Source organism: Hyperoodon ampullatus (genome assembly GCF_949752795.1).
Source record: "Hyperoodon ampullatus genome assembly, chromosome: 17".
Lineage (NCBI taxonomy): Eukaryota > Metazoa > Chordata > Mammalia > Artiodactyla > Ziphiidae > Hyperoodon > Hyperoodon ampullatus.
This window is the reverse complement of record NC_136930.1, coordinates 15,327,076-15,346,416: the sequence shown is the minus strand read 5'-3', so window position 1 is coordinate 15,346,416 and position 19,341 is coordinate 15,327,076. Positions and strand designations below refer to the sequence as shown.

General features: G+C 38.7%; 1 protein-coding gene across 9 annotated transcripts in view; it reads left to right on the top strand.

Annotated features, from left to right (window-relative positions):
* Positions 1 to 19,341, top strand: part of EYA1 (EYA transcriptional coactivator and phosphatase 1) — a gene marked incomplete at both ends in the record, with an annotated part of 324,574 nt that overhangs the window by 270,027 nt on the left and 35,206 nt on the right. For 6 of the 9 annotated variants that reach the window (XM_079722292.1, XM_079722299.1, XM_079722298.1 and 3 more), the window contains one exon: positions 5,717 to 5,806. The exons of 2 other annotated variants lie outside the window; for them this stretch is intronic. In XM_079722292.1, coding sequence (XP_079578418.1) covers positions 5,717 to 5,806 — 90 coding nt within the window. Of the gene's footprint in view, positions 1 to 5,716; positions 5,807 to 7,049; positions 7,152 to 19,341 lie in introns of those variants that run through there. One more of the 9 variants, XM_079722300.1, reaches the window with a different exon arrangement.

Below are 19,341 nucleotides of genomic sequence, written 5' to 3'. Positions count from 1 at the left end.
TAGCATTGCAACGAGTTCCTTCACCTTATTTTCATGACTTCAAGCAGACAACTGCAATTTTTTTTAAGTTGAAGTATAGTTGATTTACAATGTTCTGTTAGTTTCTGGTGTATAGCAAAGTGATTCAGTTTATATATATATATATATATATATATATATAAAATATACGTATATAGAATATATATAGAGAGAATATATATATAGAATATATATAGAGAGAATATATATATAGAGAATATATATATATATATATTCTTCTTCAGATTCTTTTCCATTATATGTTGTTACAAGATATTGAATGTAGTTCCCTGTGCTGTACACTAGGTCCTTGCTGTTCATCTGTTTTATATGTAGTGGTGTGTATCTGTTAATCCCAAACTCCTGATTTATCCCTCCCTCCCCCACCTTTCCCCTTTGATAACCATAAGTTTGTTCTCTATGTCTGTGAGTTTATTTCTGTTTTGTAAATAAGTTCATTTGTATCTTTTTTTAGATTCCACACATAAGTGATATTATATGATATTTGTCTCTGTCTGACTTACTTCACTTAGTATGATAATCTCTAGGTCCATCCTTGTTGCTGCAAATGGCATTATTTCATTCTTTTTTATGGCTGAGTGATGTTCCATTGTATATTTGTACAACATCATCTTTATATATTCACCCATTGATGGACATTTAGGTTGCTTTGCAATTTACTATCATATCAAAATAATTTAAGATCAGAGTTAAATTTAATTCCTCTGTGTGTGTGTGTGTGTGTGTGTGTGTGTGTGTGAGTGAGGGGCGGTGTTGGATGCTGTTTGTCTTGTCTTGTTAAGGAACAGCTAGTAGAATTTCCTGGGCAGAAGAACTATAGTAAGTTTACACTGTTTATTCATTAAACAAGAAAAATGATAAAGCATTTGATTGTATTTTCTCTCTTTGAGCCTCTTCACTGAACTATTCAGTTTTTACTAGAGAGCTAGATTGCAGACAATATGAGAATATATTTTTCAAGATGTTGTAACGCATACCACTGATAAATTTTAAAAATAAATAATTGTATGCTGATCTTATGTTAATCTTATTCACTGCATCAAATAGATAAGAAAGGCTTTGTAAGTAGCTCTTCTAAGAATGAGCTGCTCTTTAATCAGGTACAAAGTATGAATGAACGTGTTTAATATTGATACCATATTATGTAGATAGAATGACTTTTAGGAATCAAATGTCCTTTTCTCCCCCTAAGCTAGGTATCTAGGATTTTTTTTTTTTTACTGACACTAAACACTAATAACTAACTAAAGATCAAATTTAATATTTTTTTCTTCATTACAATTATTTGAAATATCTGCTGTTTATTTCTTTCATTCATTTATTCCTCCGCCAAACTTTGGGACAGCCCTGTGCCAGGCATTGTGCATGGTCCCAAGGATGGAGAGAGAAGGATACAGGGATATGCCTCTGACATAGACAAGAGCACATACAGCTGTGGTACCCAGCGGCTGATGAGCCCGGCTGGGAGGAGTCGGGGAAGAGACTCTGGATTGATGGAGGGGCACTGAAAGAAGCGCTCTGTGGGATGCAGGACTGAGCATGGGGGTTGAACAGAGACTTGGTTGTATTCATGTCGGTAACCGGGGGAGACCGATCCAGTGAGGGAAGCTACTACAGATAGCTACAAAGGAGACACATGGCTGGAGAAAAGAAAATGGTGGCGAATATAAGGAAGGTATGAATTCCAGGTCCAAGGGGCAGGAGCTTGTGGTTCATTTGATGTGGGAAATATGATGAATCCAGGTTGCAGCCCATTGAGTTTCAGGTGCTCTATGGGTTATCAAGTACAAAGGACCAATAGGTGATTGATATATGGGCCTACAAATGAGGTCTGAGGTTCAACAGCGGGGAATGGGGTGATAGTTGAAGGTATGAGTGTGTTGGAGTCTGTAAGGCAGTGTGAATAGAATGAGGAATGGATGAAAACAGTCCTAGGAACCAACATCACTGAAGGGATAGGGGATGGGTAATCAGATTCTAGGAAGATGCCCAGAAAAGACTGATGATATTACAGACGTAAGGGAAGAAGAAATGTTAAGAAAAAAATTAGAAGTGGTAAATACCACAGAGGAGTCAAGTTCAGAAAAGAATGGAAACATTTGTCAACAAGGTTTACTTAAAATGAAATGTTTCTTGGAAGTGGAGGCGAAGTTCTAAATAATTTTTCAAAAGTGATGTAGCAAAAAATGGTGTTTTAAAAGGCACCATTTCACAACTACAGCTCTGGAATTCGTTACTGCAAAGCACAAGGAAAGTAAGATTAAGCCAAAGACATGGTGATTTTAATGTCTCGGTTTGGGTCTAAAAAATGTGTTTTTTCTTTCTTCCACTATATATGCCAAAATAAGCCATCAAGCTAGGACTAATTTATTAACTGTTCAGTGTTAACTTTTTTGACATTTGACTTGTATCAGCCATGTTTGAAAAATACAAAAATATTGAAAGATTATTATAATAGGAAGATCAAATCCAACCTTGATTTGAGAAGAACTCCAGTTGCTAGAATGTGGAAGCAGATCTGTGACCATGGTTACCTATCTGTTCTTCTGGCTAGTTTCCCTTCAGGTAAAACACTTAGGGTGAGATAGCTCTGTACCCTAACAGCTCTGTTACCACAAGCAAATCATAACACGGCTGCAAATCAGTTTTCCTGTCTCTGAAATCAAAAGTAGGTGTTCTTTAGACCTCTGCTTTCCAAGCTATAGACTTCGACACATTAACGGGCGATGAAATGGAAAGTAACAGAATACTGTCCGCACAGTGTGGAAAGCCTCGTTTTGCCAAGCTCACATTTCAGCTGTGTGTGTGTGAGACCGAGAGAGAGATGTTACTAGATCAGAGTATACAATGATTTTTCTTACTGTGGATTATGGTTAAAAAATATTTGAGAAACACTGCTTTCAACTAGATCCGCTTCCTATTCTAAAATTCTTTCATTCCAGTTAACCGTCAGGCTGTTCTATTGGTGGTGTAAATGTTTCCTAACAATACTATGGAGTGACAGGTGTGAAAACTGTTAAGGAGTGACTGCTAATAACAAAAGAGAAAAACATTAAAAGGTAAATAAGGCCAACATCTATGTTGTATTTGACCACAAGACTGAACAAGCCTTTAAAATGTATTAGTATTCCAACTCACAAGTCATTACTGTAATTTATGAAGAAACGTTAGAGTATGCTATATATTCACAAACAATGGAGTAATTATTTTGATGGTGGTATAAATAAGCAACCATATCAAGGAGAAATAATCCTTTTTCAGAAGTAACAATACCATGGCACATCAATTCTAGAATTGCCCATTAAATAATTGCAGTGAGTCTCCTTCGCCTGGCCCCATAAAAAGATTCATTGACGTGGTTATGAGACAAGTCAGTGTATTTTTATTGGCCTCAACTAGAGGGAGGCCACACCTGAGTCAGGTGTTTTGTTTTAGAAACAGCTGTTTGAACTTCCCCTACTGGTTAATTCTGCTCTAGGCTGTATGTATTTGAGCATTTGTTTTTCCCAACACACTTATTGATACTTGGAATTCTTGGAAGTGAGCAATTTCCTATAAAACCAAGATTCAGTGAGAGTTTTTCTTTACTTCTTTGTAAACAGTTTTTAATTCTTCTACAACCTATGAAATTTCATAGATTTTAGGTGGTATCAAGCAGGGAAGATTTAACAAGGCTAAATCATTGTACAGGAAATTTGAGGGAAGTGTTTTTATTTGTCCCTCCCTGCACAGCTCTTGGACACTCAGTTGGTCTATGTGTTTTTATTTCCTGTCTGCCCTCTTACAAACCCTGGGGTATTTGCTTTGCCCCTTTGCCAATCTAACCCCAGATTTTTGGCAATAATGTGTTTTCTCTCTCCTTTTCGTTGCCAGTCAGCTGGCAGAGAAGGCCTAGGTGGGAGGGGAATTGAGACCAGCAGTACCATCCTGCCATATTTTCCCCAAACCTCCTCTTGTCCGTCTCTGGGACTCCTGTGAGATAAACCATGCTGGTGCTGGAGCTGAGGGTGTGCTGGTGGGGTGGGCGGAGCTAGTCGGATGGGTGGTGCAGGGATGGTATTGACTCTGCCTCCCTGGCCACAGTTGATTGGCCCATGGCTGGCACCCAGTGAGTCTCCACCCCCTCCACCATCCCAGGCCCCTCCTTTCTCCCAGGTGTGTAAACACATATGATTGTGACAAATGAAGAGACAGAGTTTTGTTTTGTTTTTTTATTCTACGGGAGAACAACATATTTGCCATCTAGCCACCTGATTTATTAGATGAGCAAACTGAGGCTCAGTGAGATAAAGACACCAAAGTAACTCAGAGAACAAGGATAGGGCTTGGCCTCTGGGTCTAGGGCTCTTCTACCATTTGTCGCTGCCTCCCAAAGCCCATGAGAAGATGGGGCTTGAGGTTGATGGACTTTAGATACTTGGAGGGTAGGGGGTAAAACAAAGGCAAGTCTTGAGCTTTGAAATGAAGACAATAGAGAAAATGTACAAGGTTTATATTGGACAGTATTAGAAAGCAAGACTTATTTTCTCTGGGTTTTTCTCCACTCTAAGGCTCAAAGACAGGTGATACACAAAGTACACCCCAGCTAGATGGGTGGGCGACATGAAGGCATAATTTCTCTAGTTACAGTTTCTCTAATTAAATGATCCACATAGATTCCAAAGGTTTGCTGTGATAATAAAATAGTATATCAGAAATTATTGTTCTTTGGAAAAATTTAAAGGCCATAAAGGTGAAAGTTGGTATTGCTATTAAAATGCCAATAAAAACTTGAAAAACTCACAATATATCCTTGAATACTTTCTCTACAGAATATTTTTCCTTTTTCACTAATTATGCAGGATATTCACCATGAACAGTGTTGCTTCCTGGGTTTGATGCATTACGAATAGAGTAACACCATTAAAACCTTGCAAATATCTCTCTATTCCCCATCTTCAATACCAACAGATGTCATCAGGATATGTGTTGTGTGGGACAGACTGTCTATCACTAGTGTCGAAGGCTTGAAGCGTTGGGTAGAAGCCACTGTTCAGAATGCTGGTGCTCCCCTGTGTGTGTTACTGGCTGTTTGATGACTGGATAGTGTCACATGAATGTCAAGATGAGCTTCCTGAACTGGCATGGTGCCAGCTGGTCAGAGTGGCCATCACTTCCATTTTGAGTATACTCAAAATTGGCAGGCGATCTGAATAAATAAAAAATAATGGTAGTTATCATCTGGAGTGAAATTGGTATTTTCTATCCTTCTGAAATTAATCTATATTATATCTATTTTCTGATATTTGTGGCAGTGCTTTTAGACACTCTTCATGGATTGAGGTGGAACATAAAAAAAAATGGCTTCCTGATTCACTGAATTTCTTGCTCCTGAAACAGACGTGTGAAGCTGAATTTCCTCTACTCTATATGTCTAAGTAACCCTAGATTTTATATTTTTTGCAATCTTATAAGCAGCAATTTTTTTCTTCATTATGCAAAGTACCAACAACATTAGAGATACTTTTTAAATAAAACAAGTCACTGAAGTTCAAATACAGAATAAACCACGCACTCTAAAAGCAGCTGGAGCCCAAGCCTTTTGTCCTTTCCCGATGCTAACTCCCTCTCAGCATGACACTCTATTTCCTGTACCCTGAAGTATGTATGTTCTTGACCTGTAAAATTCTTCTTTTAGGATCCACCTACTTCAGTTTCCCTTGGACTACGAATGGAAGAAATGATTTTCAACTTGGCAGACACACATCTATTTTTTAACGACTTAGAGGTAAGTGCTGATTATTTTATATACTCTTCATGTTGCATGTTTGGAAATAGGTGATCGGTCCTAGAATAACAATGGGATATTATTTTTTGAATATATAATTGGAATAAGGAGATAAAGTAATTATTGATTATATGGTCATGCGTTTTGCCTTCATGGAGTTTCTGTTTTGCTTTATTTGGCTGTTGTATTTCAAAGTTCGATTCCACATGATTATTGGTAGGGGTTAAAAGTTGATGTCAAGAATGTTTTATATTAAACTGTGTTGATTTTCAGAAGCTACAGGTTTCTCAGTTACATAATCACGGTTGAGATGGGTTTCCTTTAGAATCCAACAGAATTTGTGATCCTTTCATATGCTGTCCATGTCAGACTCTTATCGTATTGGGTCAGATTCTTTTCTGTCTGGCCCAGTTGGTTGTATAACATTTTAGTCAGGCCTCTGCTCTTTGGGTTGCCAGGATTCCTTATGTCAAACTGCTGATGATTTTATTTGTCCTTTATAATCTGGGGGGAAACTTTTGTAAGATGGCTAGTTAAATGCGTTACGGGCAATGACAAACATGCTGATCTTGGTTAGAAGCTTTTTTTTTTTTTTAATTTATTTATTTTTGGCTGTGTTGGGTCTTCGTTGCTGGGTGCGTTCTTTCTCTGGTTGCGGCGAGCGGGGGCTACTCTCCATTGCAGAGTGCGGGCTTCTCATTGCGGTGGCTTCTCTTGTTGCGGAGCACGGGCTCTAGGCACGTGGGCTTCAGTAGTTGTGGCACGTGGGCTCAGTATTTGTGGCTCACGGGCTCTAGAGCGCAGGCTCAGTAGTTGTGGCACAACGGCTTAGTTGCTCCGCAGCATGTGGGATCTTCCCGGACCAGGGCTCGAACCCGTGTCCCCTGCATTGGCAGGCGGATTCTTAACTACTGCGCCACCAAGGAAGCCCCAGAAGCATTTTTAAGAATAAAGAATATTGGTTTTCATAGCTCCATTATGAGAAAACATGCCTGTAACTACATTTCACTCCCTTCATAATAGAGATAGTTGTTTATTTAAATCCTGCTATTAAGCAAGCTTGTGGTAGGGCTGCCAACAGGCATTAATCATCAAGTTGTTGTTTTCCTAGATTTTATAAATGTATGTTATTTCAGACAGGAGAAGAATCTGAAAGATTCAAATAGAACTTTTACTGATCAAAGTTAATTGGCAGCAATTGGCCTTTAAATATTTCCTTATGTTTCCCCTTTTCAAAATCAAGCAAAATGCACCTTATTTCATAGATGAGCCAAAATCATTTGAAAAATGCCAGTGTGTGACAGAACTTAAATGCGGTTTGTTCAACATCTGTCCTGTATTTTGATTTCTTTTCATCTGCAGTGAAACTACTCACAGACGAATTGGCAACTTCCAGTGCAATGAAATTATTTAAATGTGCTTCATTTTTCCCCCATTCCGTAGTGAAATATTTATTTTTACACTTAGGGTGAAATACAGAATTTTTTTTTTTTTTTTTGCATTTTAAAGTGTTTGCTTTCCTTAAGGAAATTACATGTAAGGCATTACTATTTTTTGAGGTGGAAATATTCCAAGTGAGTGACAAGTTCAGAATTGCCTTTCTAAAAGCTTAATAATCATACTTATTTTCAAAAGCTGTTTCTGCCTTATGGTTGTGATTCCCTTCATAAGAGAACAGCACCAAAAAATTCCATATTTTACTAATATGTTAAAATTCCTTTCCTAAGTTTCGGTTGTTTCCAACGATACAGACTAGGCTGATATTTTGTCTTGGGTTCAAACCTGTTACTCTTACTGATGTTAATAGGTGTTAATAGCATCCATCAAGAAGAAATTAGCAGTAATTTTCTATTGTTTTTAAACTCTACCCCTTAAAAATGACAAAGCTTGACTGTACAGTACCAAAACTATGTGGTAAAAAGTGAGAAGTTAGACAAAATAGTAACTTGGTATAATATAGACAGAAAAGCTTCCTAACTCAATTTGGATATAATACAGCCAGATTTTTATTTATTTACTAACATTATTCACACCGAACTATATAGAGAAGGTCTGAAATAAAAGTAAATATTAAAAGTTCTAGTTTAGGTTTGTAGTGGATGTAGTTTTTTCATAAGCCCAAATTAAAAAAAAAAAAAAAAGAAGAACTAGGAATCCACACAGATATTGAAGTATCAGATTTTACTCTTGGCATGAGAACTCTTTTTTTTTTTTTTTTTTTTTTTTTTTTGCGGTACGTGGGCCTCTCACTGTTGTGGCCTCTCCCGTTGCGGAGCACAGGCTCCGGACGCGCAGGCTCAGCGGCCATGGCTCACGGGCCCAGCCGTTCCGCGGCATGTGGGATCTTCCCGGACCAGGGCACGAACCCGTGTCCCCTGCATCAGCAGGCGGACCCCCAACCACTGCGCCACCAGGGAAGCCCTGAGGACTCTTTCTTATAAGTAAAGTAGAGGAGAGAATGAAGGAATAATTCAACCAAATGTAAAAATCAATAGTGAAAAATTATTTAAGCTTGTAACCTTCCCAAAATTGATTTTATTTTACTTGCGAATAATATAAAGCAAAAGTATAAATGAAAGATTCACTTAGCCTCTGTCTTCGGAAATTATTTACTTGCTTTAGATTTGTGCAATATTTAAAAAATACATTGGTTTTTATACTTATTTCAATTCTTCATTTTATATTTTTGTAATTCAACAAACCTGAGACTGGTCATTGCAAATATTAGTTTCTTTCAAAATAGAGTAAAATTATTTCCTGGCAAAAATAAATGTATTAGCTTAATACTCTTCAGAAAACCAAAATTATCTCATCAGGCAAAAATGATGTGGTAATGCTTGATTTCACATTCCAATTAGCAATGTACTGTCGTAAAGGACATGAATATTTTAATATATTTTAATTACATGTTTTTAGCTTTTGAAGATCTAGAGTACAGGTAATTTCAAGGAGATTAACAATCTATTGGTTAGCTTGAAGTGTGATTTCTGAACTCTAATTGTTGACTTAAGCCTCATTTTCTTTTAAAATCTTAACTTTTTGCCAGCCACTCTGTATAATTTGGTTATTTCAAGCTGTGGCTTAAAAGAGATTCTGAATAATGAAATATACTACGTAAGGAGCTTCCAGTAACAATTCTTGTGTTATCAAAGTATTTGCTTAAAATGGTTATTAGGATATTATTTAGGAAATTTTCGATATGATTTTAAATTTAGAAATATCTTCACTGAATTTTAAGACATAATAACGTTAACCATTTTAGTTTTAAAAGTCTTATTTGTCATATCAGTTAGTGAGAGTTTTTAATAAAAGCAATCACAATTTAATTCTATTGACACTTCAGGAAAAAATAAATAAAAAGGAGAAAGCTGGTTTTTTGAACCATTAAAAATGTTTGACATGTGAAGGACCATGAGTGACAGGGAGACACAATTATCAGAGGAAATAATATTTCCCCCCCCACCCAGAGAAGGGTTTAGACTTGAGTTCCATGCACTCCTGGCTTTCCTATTTCCAAGTCTGACTAACACCCTGCATATCATTTTACCAAAAGGTCTCCGTGTGCAATCCGACGATGCTTATTATGGAAGTCATTTTTTATGAATGACAGTATGAAATTGGAGGGTTTTTTCCAGCTTCTTTAGTAAAGTCTGTCTCTTTCTGACTGAATGGAGAAAGAGCTCTTTCTGTTGGATTTTTATTGAAAGGTGATCAACCTTCTGAATACGATAGCATTTCAGTTTTACTTGCTTTTTGTCGATTATCCTGCTGGATATTTCCACAATTAAAGGACGATATTTCATCAAGATTAATATGAGTCTAAAGAAAAATAAGGCACAAGCTGATGTCGAATGTTCTCTTTCTGTCTGGTGTTAAGTAATATCATCTCACTGGCGTTATGGTTGCCATCCTAACTGATGTTATCAACATGGTAGCCTCCATGAGTCTCTGCTGTCAGGCCACAGGGGTCAGGGTTGGGAAGCAGCAGGGACCCGCCTCTTGTCTCCTGGGTTGTACACACCACGTTGGCCTAGTCAAGTGTGAAGCTGTGCTACAACTTTCTCTTTCACGCTCCTAGTTGTGTTGGTTAGTTGGGACAGACCAGAGGATTCTTTGGTGTCAAGCTTTACAATGTGAATACCCCAGTCCTTTCTTGGGCCTTTGATATGTAGACTCCTGTCCCAGGTTTGATTTTCAATCACCTACTCTTGTAGCTCCTTGTTTTCACATTTTCTATTAAGAAAAGGCCTGGGACCAAAGGTTCTGGTCTCAGTAGAGCTGGATTTGATGAGTCAAAGGCCAAGGAAAGGCACCATGGACAGTCTCCAAGTAATGCCATAACTTAAAGCACGTAAGCTATAATGAGTTTTCTTATAAAGCAAAGAAATTAGTTTGCCCCTTGGTTTCATTCAGTCTTTAAATTTGCAGTAATATGTTATGAGTCTAAAACTTAAGTTATCGTCTGTTAATTACTTTAATATATCTTGTTTATAAATTGATTTTTAGCTAGGAAAAAAAAATCTTACTTCAAAATGTCAGTCATGCCAATGCTAAGTAGCTTTGATCTCAAGTGAAGCGTTCTGTAGTGACCTAATGCTTGTGCTTCCCAAAGTGGAAAAGTTGTAAGCTAATTGAGAAGTTGACTTTTTGAGTGGAGAAGTATAATTCACCTAGAAAGTGCTTTGTTGCTAAACAAGAATGAATTCTGATGCCCAGGGTCCAGCTTCTTTGTAGACGCTGGATGATCTGGTTCCATAGGTGCTTGTAAAGAAGACACTTCTGGAAGAGCTTGAGCTGTTTTCTTCTTTCGGTGCATATCACAGCCAAGAAACAACTCTATGAAAGTGTGTGGGCCTATCAGTAATTGCATTCTAAACATAAATGTACCATAGGCATGTGTATGCCACTTGTTATTTTCAGCTCTGGACATAGGCTTTTGTATATGTATTTAATTTTCTTCTGATAAATTTAGCAAACATAAAGGATTACAGTTTTTTTAAAATCCTGGTAACATCCTTCATAACACCTAGAATATTGCCCTATACATGTTGACCATTAGTGAGTATTTGTTAGATTAAATTCTTACCTGTTGTCTCAGATAGAAGATCGATTTCTGTGTCCTTTCCCATGGAATACAATAGACTTGACCTTGCCTTTCTGTTTTAAGATAGGTTGCTTGACCTCATCTATTTTCTTAGTTAATAAGAGTAACACCAAAGCCCTCAGTTTCGGAGTCAAAATAAGTTTGCAAGCAGCAAATGATTATTAGACAAAATACATATGTATTGAATTTAACTATATTGTAACTGGTGATCAGAATGAAGCAATACCCATATTTTATCCATTGTTGTTACTCATGAATAAGTATATGTGTTCTTCCTATCTCATCATTTCTCACAAGATTCTATCATCTTTGTTTTATCTGAAGTAAAAAATAGAAACATAAAGCTATATTCCAAGACTTCCTTGATTCTGATGTTTATCAGAAAGTTAGTCAAAATATGTGGCTGTTTAACATAATAAAAGATATTTTCCTTTTACCAACAGCCAACATTGTACTTAGCAATAAAATAATAGAGGCAAATTGTCATAAAGATGGAAACAAAATAAGAACGTCCTCTGTCACTACTATTAGTCCGCATTGTTCTAGGAATTTGGAGCAACGCAATAAGATATGAAAGAAATGAAATGAAAGATTAAAATTATTGTGCTTTTTTGCATAATATTTGATATACATAGAAAACTGAAGAGAATCTCCAGGAATTGTTTTAGAATTTACAGTGGGCTTCAGAAAAGTAAAAGACTATAGAATTAAATTAAAAAATTAATAGCCTTCTTCTAGCCACACATGTAGAAAATTTAATTAAATTATAATTTTTAAATAGCTGCAGTAACTACAACACAAAAAAAAAATTAAAGGAAAGATAAGGAGTAACCTATATAAGAAGTGTTTATAGGAAATATATGAATAAAACTTTGACATCCTACCGAAGGATCTAAAGGAAGATTTGAATAAGTGAGATTTCTTCCATTCCTTTTCTTTTCTGTAATATGACAAAATTGTTGTAAGGTCCATTTGAAGGATAAATAGGCAAAAATACCTAGAAGTTTTGGACAGAAAGCAGTAATAGTGAGCACCCAGCTCAACTAAGTATTAAATGTTTTATAATTCGACAATAATATGAAGATTTATGTTGGCACGGCTTTGACATTGAACTATAGGGAGAAGAGAGAGCTCAGACATAGACCCAACTTGTAGAAAAATTTTGTATGTGTTAAATGAAACCAAACAAATTAACCAGTGAAGGAATGGATTATTCAATTTATATACAGAAATAGGTAAATTATAGAGTTAAAATGTGAAAGAATAAAACTCAAGGAGAAAATATAGGTAGATCAAAAGGAGATCTCACATTGCTTACAGGAAATAAACTGTTGGATAGCCATTTGGCGGTAAGCATCAATAGCCTAAAAAAGATTGATACCATTTGTGCTAATTGTACATCTAGGAATTTTTACTTGTCAAAGACAAAGGCAACTATTTACAAATATTTCCAAATTATGGAATTCTGATCATGTTTCATTTCTTGTCCCAGGAGCTGGTTACATGACTATGTTCCATTTGTGAAAATTCATTGAGCTATAATATACACTTTCTTCAACAAAAAGTTATTTTTTAAAAAGTAACATTTTGAGGACTATACACACAGACATAGTTTGCTCTCAATTCTGTTAAAAAATTATATACCCTATGTATAATAATAGTCACTACTGTTTCTCTAGCACAGTGCCTGGCCCATAGAAGGCACCCAGTAAGTACGTGTTAAATAATAAATAAATGGAGGAACAAAAAACAGATGGAAAGAGGTACTCTAGAATTTTAATGTTATTTCTATCTGAGATCCCAGGTTTTATTTTCTTATTTGTACTTTTCTGTGTATTCCAAATTCTTTATAACATATATACTAATTTCTTTTGTAGTCAGGGAAGAAAACAAACACTGTTTTTGAAAACCATAGATAATATTAAAAGACAAAGCTATTTCTAACCAATAAAATAATCAATATTATTGCAACTCATTAAGAAAAACCTAAAGAAATTAGCAAAGGACATGAACAGATAATTCACAAGAGAAAAGCATTCAAATTTTCAACACATAGAAAAGAAAATTTTGGATTTCACCTCTAGTAATCAGAAATGTTAAAGAGAAAGTGTTCAGCCTCTTGCCCATCAAATTGGCAAAGCTTTAAAACAGATAATTCACAAGAGAAAAGCATTCAAATTTTCAACACAGAAAAGAAAATGTTGGATTTCACCTCTAGTAATCAGAAATGTTAGAGAGTAAGTGTTCAGCCTCTTGCCCATCAAATTGGCCAAGCTTTAATATGGTCTACAGTGCAGTAGGAGGAACACTTGTGTACATTACTGATAAGGATAGAAATTGGTACAAGTTTTGAGAAAAGTAGCTTGATAATATGTATTCAGAACCTTAATGTATGGATCCTTTTACTCCGTAATTTCACTTTTAAGTTCTAAGAAAACTTCTAAAAATAACTTCTAAGTTATAGGCAGAGAATTGATACAATATTAATGAACATTTATTGAACACTTGTCCTAAGTGCTGTACATGTTATTCCACTTAATACCCTGATATTTCTATGATAAGAGCACTGTTATTATCTCCATTTTATAGAATAGCCAAGAGAAGCTTAGAGTTGTTAAAATAAAACTGGTCTAAGGCCACACAGCTGAGTGGCTTAGACAAGTGACTCAGGTCCAGTGCTTTCTAGAAGTCCACTCAACCCCATGCTATATCATCTCCCAAATGGTGTTTTTTACCACTAAAATATAGAACTATTTTAAATATCCTAAAATAGATGAATAGTGATAAATGATACATCCTCACTGAAAATTGTTTTCAGACTGCTTATTAAATATAGGGAAAATATTCATGGTCCATTTCAAGTTTTAAAAATAGACTGTTCAGTACAGTGTAGCCTTAATGTTAAAATTTATGGCATATTATCTGAAAAGGCTACATACTATGAGACCAACTATTTGACATTCTGGAAAAGGCACAACTGTGGATCACCTGGCTGCCAGGGGTTGGGGGTAGAAAGGGATGAATTAGTTGGAGCACAGAAGATTTTTTGGGCAGTGGAACTATTCTATGTGATACTACAATGGTGGGTACATGTCATGAGACATTTGCTCAAGCCCATAGAATGTACTACACCAAGAGTGAACCCTAACATCAACTATGGACTTTGGGTGGTGATGGTGTGTCAATATACATTCATTGGTTGTAACAAATGTACCACTCTAGTGTGAGATGTCGATATGAGGGGAGGTTTTGCATGTGTAGGAGCAGGGGGTATATGAATAATCTCTGTATTTTATGGTCAGTTTTGCTATAAACCTAATACTTCTCTAAAAAATAAGGTTTATTAATTTTTTTTAAAGTGTGGCATATTAAGAAAACTGGAGGAAAATACTGTTTTAAAAGCTACCATTATGTAACTTTAAAAATAAGCAGTCTACAGAATAAATTATACTGTATAATTCTGATTTTAGCATCTATGACATACTAAAAATAACTGGAGGTGAATACATTATAATGTTGCTAGTCTGGATGATGGGGTTATAAATGCTGTTTCTCTGTGACGCGGCAAAACTGAGATGCTTGTAGCATTGTGTAAACTCTTTATACCTTCTGTCCTTCATTCAATAGTCAATATATATTTATTAACTTTTTTTTTTTTTTTTTTTTTTTGCGGTACGCGGGCCTCTCACTGTTGTGGCCTCTCCCATTGTGGAGCACAGGCTCCGGATGCGCAGGCCCAGCAGCCATGGCTCACGGCCCCAGCCGCTCCGCGGCATGTGGGATCTTCCAGGACCGGGGCACGAACCCGTTTCCCCTGCATCGGCAGGCGGACTCTCAACCACTGTGCCACCAGGGAAGCCCTATATTTATTAACTGTTAAGTGCCAGGCACAATTCTGGATGCTGAGGATGCAGCGATAATTGAGTGAAGGTTACCCTCTTCGTGGAGGGGAAGTAGGAAACAAACACTATGTAAATAAAATAATTTCAGGTAGAGATAAGTGCTAGGAAGAAAATCAGAGAGTAATTTAAGGGATTAGGGCTCTTTAGCTGAGATGGGGCATCTTTAGCTGAGAGTGGGACATCTTTAGCTGAAATATTCAGGAACAGGTGTCTCTGAAAAGAGGACATTTGTGAAGAAACCAGGAAGTTGGGAGGAAGCAGCTGGAACAGCAGGAAGTCATTCTGGAAGGGGAATGGCCTGTGCAAAGGCCCTGAGGTAGGAATGCAATTTGCTCCTTCAAGAAATAAACACGTGCTTCATTTGGCTGGGGCAGAGTGAATGGGGGGAAAGTGACAGGGTCCAGATCATGAAGGGCCTTGTAGACTGTGGTAAAGAAGTTGGATTTTTTTCTAATTGCAATGGGAAGCCATTGGAGAGTTTTAAGCATGAATATGATAGACTAGTGTTTACTACAGACTGGTTATCATATGAGGAACTGGACTCAATAAGACCAGTTAGGAGACGGTTGCTTTGGGCTTAGGATGCAGCAGTTCCGGACGTGGTGTGAAGTTGCAGGATTTACAGTCTAATTTGATGGAAGCACTGGCAGAATCTGCTAATGGGTCAGATGTGGGACGAGAAGGAGAGCAGAATCAAGGAGGGCCACTAGGCTTTGACCTGAGCAACTGGATGGGTGGTCACGTCATCTGAGATGACGAAGAGCACTTTGGGGTGGCGAGGTTGGGGGAAGAGTTGTCCTCAAATATTTTGCATTGAGCATATTAAGTTTGAAATACCTATTCAACATTCAGGTCAAGAGATGATGTACATTTAGGTTTGGAATTCAGAGGAGAGAGGCAGATGTGAAGACACAGTTTTGGGAATCATAGAGGCATGAGACAAAACATCTCGTAGGGGAAAGAGGAAATTGAGAAGAGGGCATAAGATTGGGCATCAGACACTTAGAAACAGGACCAAGAAAGTAGACCTGTCGAGAGAGAGTGGTAAGGAGTAGACAGTGAGGTGGGTGGGAAAGTACATGCCATCACGGAAATCTAGGGAATGGCGTTTCAGGAATGAGGGGTTGCACTACTGTGTCGAGTGGCTGTTGGATTTGCCAGGAATGTTGGCTGGTAAGGACTCTAGTAAGCACCGTTTCCGTGAAGCGGAAGACGTAAGCCCAATGGGAGTGGGTTGAAAAGAGGAGGAGGGTTGACACCGTGAAACCAGGAAAGATTGATTGAGAGTTTCCACAATGACCAAATGCAAAGAGATGGGTAGGATGTGGAGAGGATCATAGGATCAAGGTATATGTGGGGGTGGGTGGGGGTGGGTGGGTTAGTGTTAAAATAGAAGATATTTAGACATGTTTGGGTGTTGGGGGGAATGTGTGGCAAAGAGAGGGAGCAGCAGAAAGAGTGAAGTCCCTGGGTTGCAGGACAGGATGGGCTTCAGGACACTGGTCTGCAGGGCTGGGCTTCAGTAAGAAGGCAGGCCGACTCTGCAGGTGCACAGATGCAGGCAGGCAGCTGGGGTTCCACCGTGGGAGAGGAGGCTGTTCTCACTGTAAAAATACCTCCCGTAATATCTTACGATTTTCTGTCTACCTCTTTCTACACCTGCACCCCACCCCCCTGGCAGTCCCTTGAGAGCAGGGACCGTGACTCGTCCACTTGAAGCCTAAGCACTAACACCAGATTTGCTTACACAGAAGGCTCTCCTATGTCTTTTTAATTTTTTCCAAAGTTTTGAAAGTAATAGTCTACAATGAACGCTACTCTTTTTACAATTTGCAAACATTAACTTGCTAAAAGTAAATGATCACAAATCCTACAGATGACTGAAATTGTCCAAGAGGTTAAATGTTGATATTATCCTTTTTTAAGTCATATTTTCAAAGTCCTAGTGGCAAAACACCATGAACGTGTAAGAGGTACGATATAAAATGATATTCAGTGTCGATCCAGTTTAAGGTTTTTTTAAAAAAGGTGCATGCATCCAAAAGAAGATAAAAAGATTTTCCACATTAAAAATGTTACAGAAGGGCTTCCCTGGTGGCGCAGTGGTTGAGAGTCCGCCTGCCGATGCAGGGGACACGGGTTCGTGCCCCGGTCTGGGAGGATCCACATGCCGCGGAGCGGCTGGGCCCGTGAGCCATGGCCGCTGAGCCTGCGCGTCCGGAGCCTGTGCTCCGCAAGGGGAGAGGCCACAACAGTAAGAGGCCCGCGTACCGCAAAAAAAAAAAAAAAAAAAAATGTTACAGAAAATAAATAATTTCTACAGTAAAAAAGGGATTTACCTCTGGATAGTGGGATAACACTACCATGAACTAAACTATAAGTTCTCTTTATATTTTTTCTTTCCTATAGTTAACATTTCTTATAATAAGAAAGTTGTTGAATAATCATCACTCAACTCTTCCAACTTGACTCAAAGCCCTATATTTATGTGGTGTGTTATCTCACAATTCTAGGGGTACTGGAGGTTAAACTCACAAATTCATTAATTCTTGAGGGACCCCTCTGTGCCTCAGTTTCTCATCTGTAAAGTTGCATGGTGATAGTACCCACCTCCTAGGGTCAGTGTGAAGACTCAAGACGCGAATACCTGTTAAGTGCCTAGAAGTAGCTCTAGCACACAGGAGGCACTAAGGAAGTCCAATCTGCTATTACTCTTTTTTTTTTTTTTTTTTTTTTTGCGGTACGCGGGCCTCTCACTGTTGTGGCCTCTCCCGTTGCGGAGCACAGACTCCGGACGTGCAGGCTCAGCGGCCATGGCTCACGGGCCCAGGCGCTCCGCGGCATGTGGGACCCTCCCGGACCGGGGCACGAACCCGTGTCCCCTGCATTGGCAGGCGGACTCTCAACCACTGCGCCACCAGGGGAGCCCTGCTATTACTCTTTATTGAGTGTCTTTGATGCAAAACACTGGAGAGTAGGGCCATGGAGCAAGAAGAGGGGGTGACTTGGGGAGCGGTTAGGAAATGAAGCGTGGGAAATAATAAGTGGTTTGCCGCCAAAATTCCCGTGTAGAATTCCAACAGACATCACACCAGAAGAACAACGGAAATTCTGCCGGTGTTCAGTTTGCAGATGCAGACGGTTCCAGGCACGTCGCAGCGCACTGTCCTCCTTCTGCTCTTTCCCCATTCACATGCTCCTCCCACCCCCAGTTCCAGGAGGGGAGGTTTCCTCTGGGCAGTTAAATAGCTACTGTATCTGGCTTCCCTCACCCTGTGCTGTTCTTTCATGGAAAACGAGGATGCTGGCTTCACGTCCAAAAGACGCGTGTTTCTCGGATTGTGCTAGTGAGCTGTCCTTTCCTTGTCCTCGTCCTGCCTCGTGTTTGAGGGGTGGCTCCTGGATCTTGCTGGTGGTGTCCCCAGCGTGGAGCAGAACCCTGCCGTGTACACAGCGATACAGGAGGGAGAAGGACGGCAGGCTTTAGGGAAACTCCTCTCACATCAGTACAGAGCTTTGACTTTGACGCTCCGTCAGCACTGGGAAAACTCAGTCTTATCTCCAGTGTACGTGTGTGGACAGTTGAAGTGAAGCGATTCTTGCCCAAAGCCACTTGGTGAGGTGATGGTAAAGCTAAGGTGGGAACGGGGGTTTCTGATCCAAAATATCATCGCACAGACCTCTCTAGCCATGTCCCATGACCTGGCTATGTCTCTGCAACAACATAAAGGAAGTAGTGGCATGTTGGTGCTGTCACATACTGTTGTCATGCAGCAGATCCCAATAACGAACGTGTTTTCTCTAATGGATTATTTGTTAGCTTTGTTTCTCACTAGGTCTAACTCTACTGTTAGTGGTCACCAGGCAAGCTAAAATCTGTCTTGAACGGTTTGGAGGTAGATGGGTAGGTAGATAGGTTGTCAGACAGATAATGGACAGACAGACATGTGCTTGTCAATTTCTATTGAGTAGACAAAAATATTTTAGCTGCCTGTATCTACACTACACAGAAAAAGAGCTACAGTGCTATAAATTTACTCATGCTTACTCCATTCTGGACACTATACTAGGCATTGAGGAGAAGAGATGAAATATATTCACTGCCCTCAAAGAGCCCAGATGGGGGGTGAAGATAGAAAAGCAAGAAAACAGTTAGAGCACAGTATATCTCCACAGTGACGGAGACACGTAAGGATCTCAATAGAGTCCAAAGGCAGGGTGGCTAACCCAGCCTGGGGGAGAGGTGGCAAGGCAGAGAGGGCAGGAGATATGACTTCCCCATGACATAACGTTTGGTATGAGAGAGCATGGCATTTAGGAACGGTTTGAGTAGATATAAAGCTCAGAGCACATGTAGAGCAGTTGTGAGATAAAGAAGACAGAAAGGGAGACCGAAGCCGGATCGTGAGAGGCTTTGTACACTCTGCTAAGGAAGCTGAATGTCATATTGAATGCCAAGGGTAATCACTAATGAATGTTTAGCATTGCTATGGAGATGAATTGTACGGTGAAGTCAGAGGTGTCAGTAA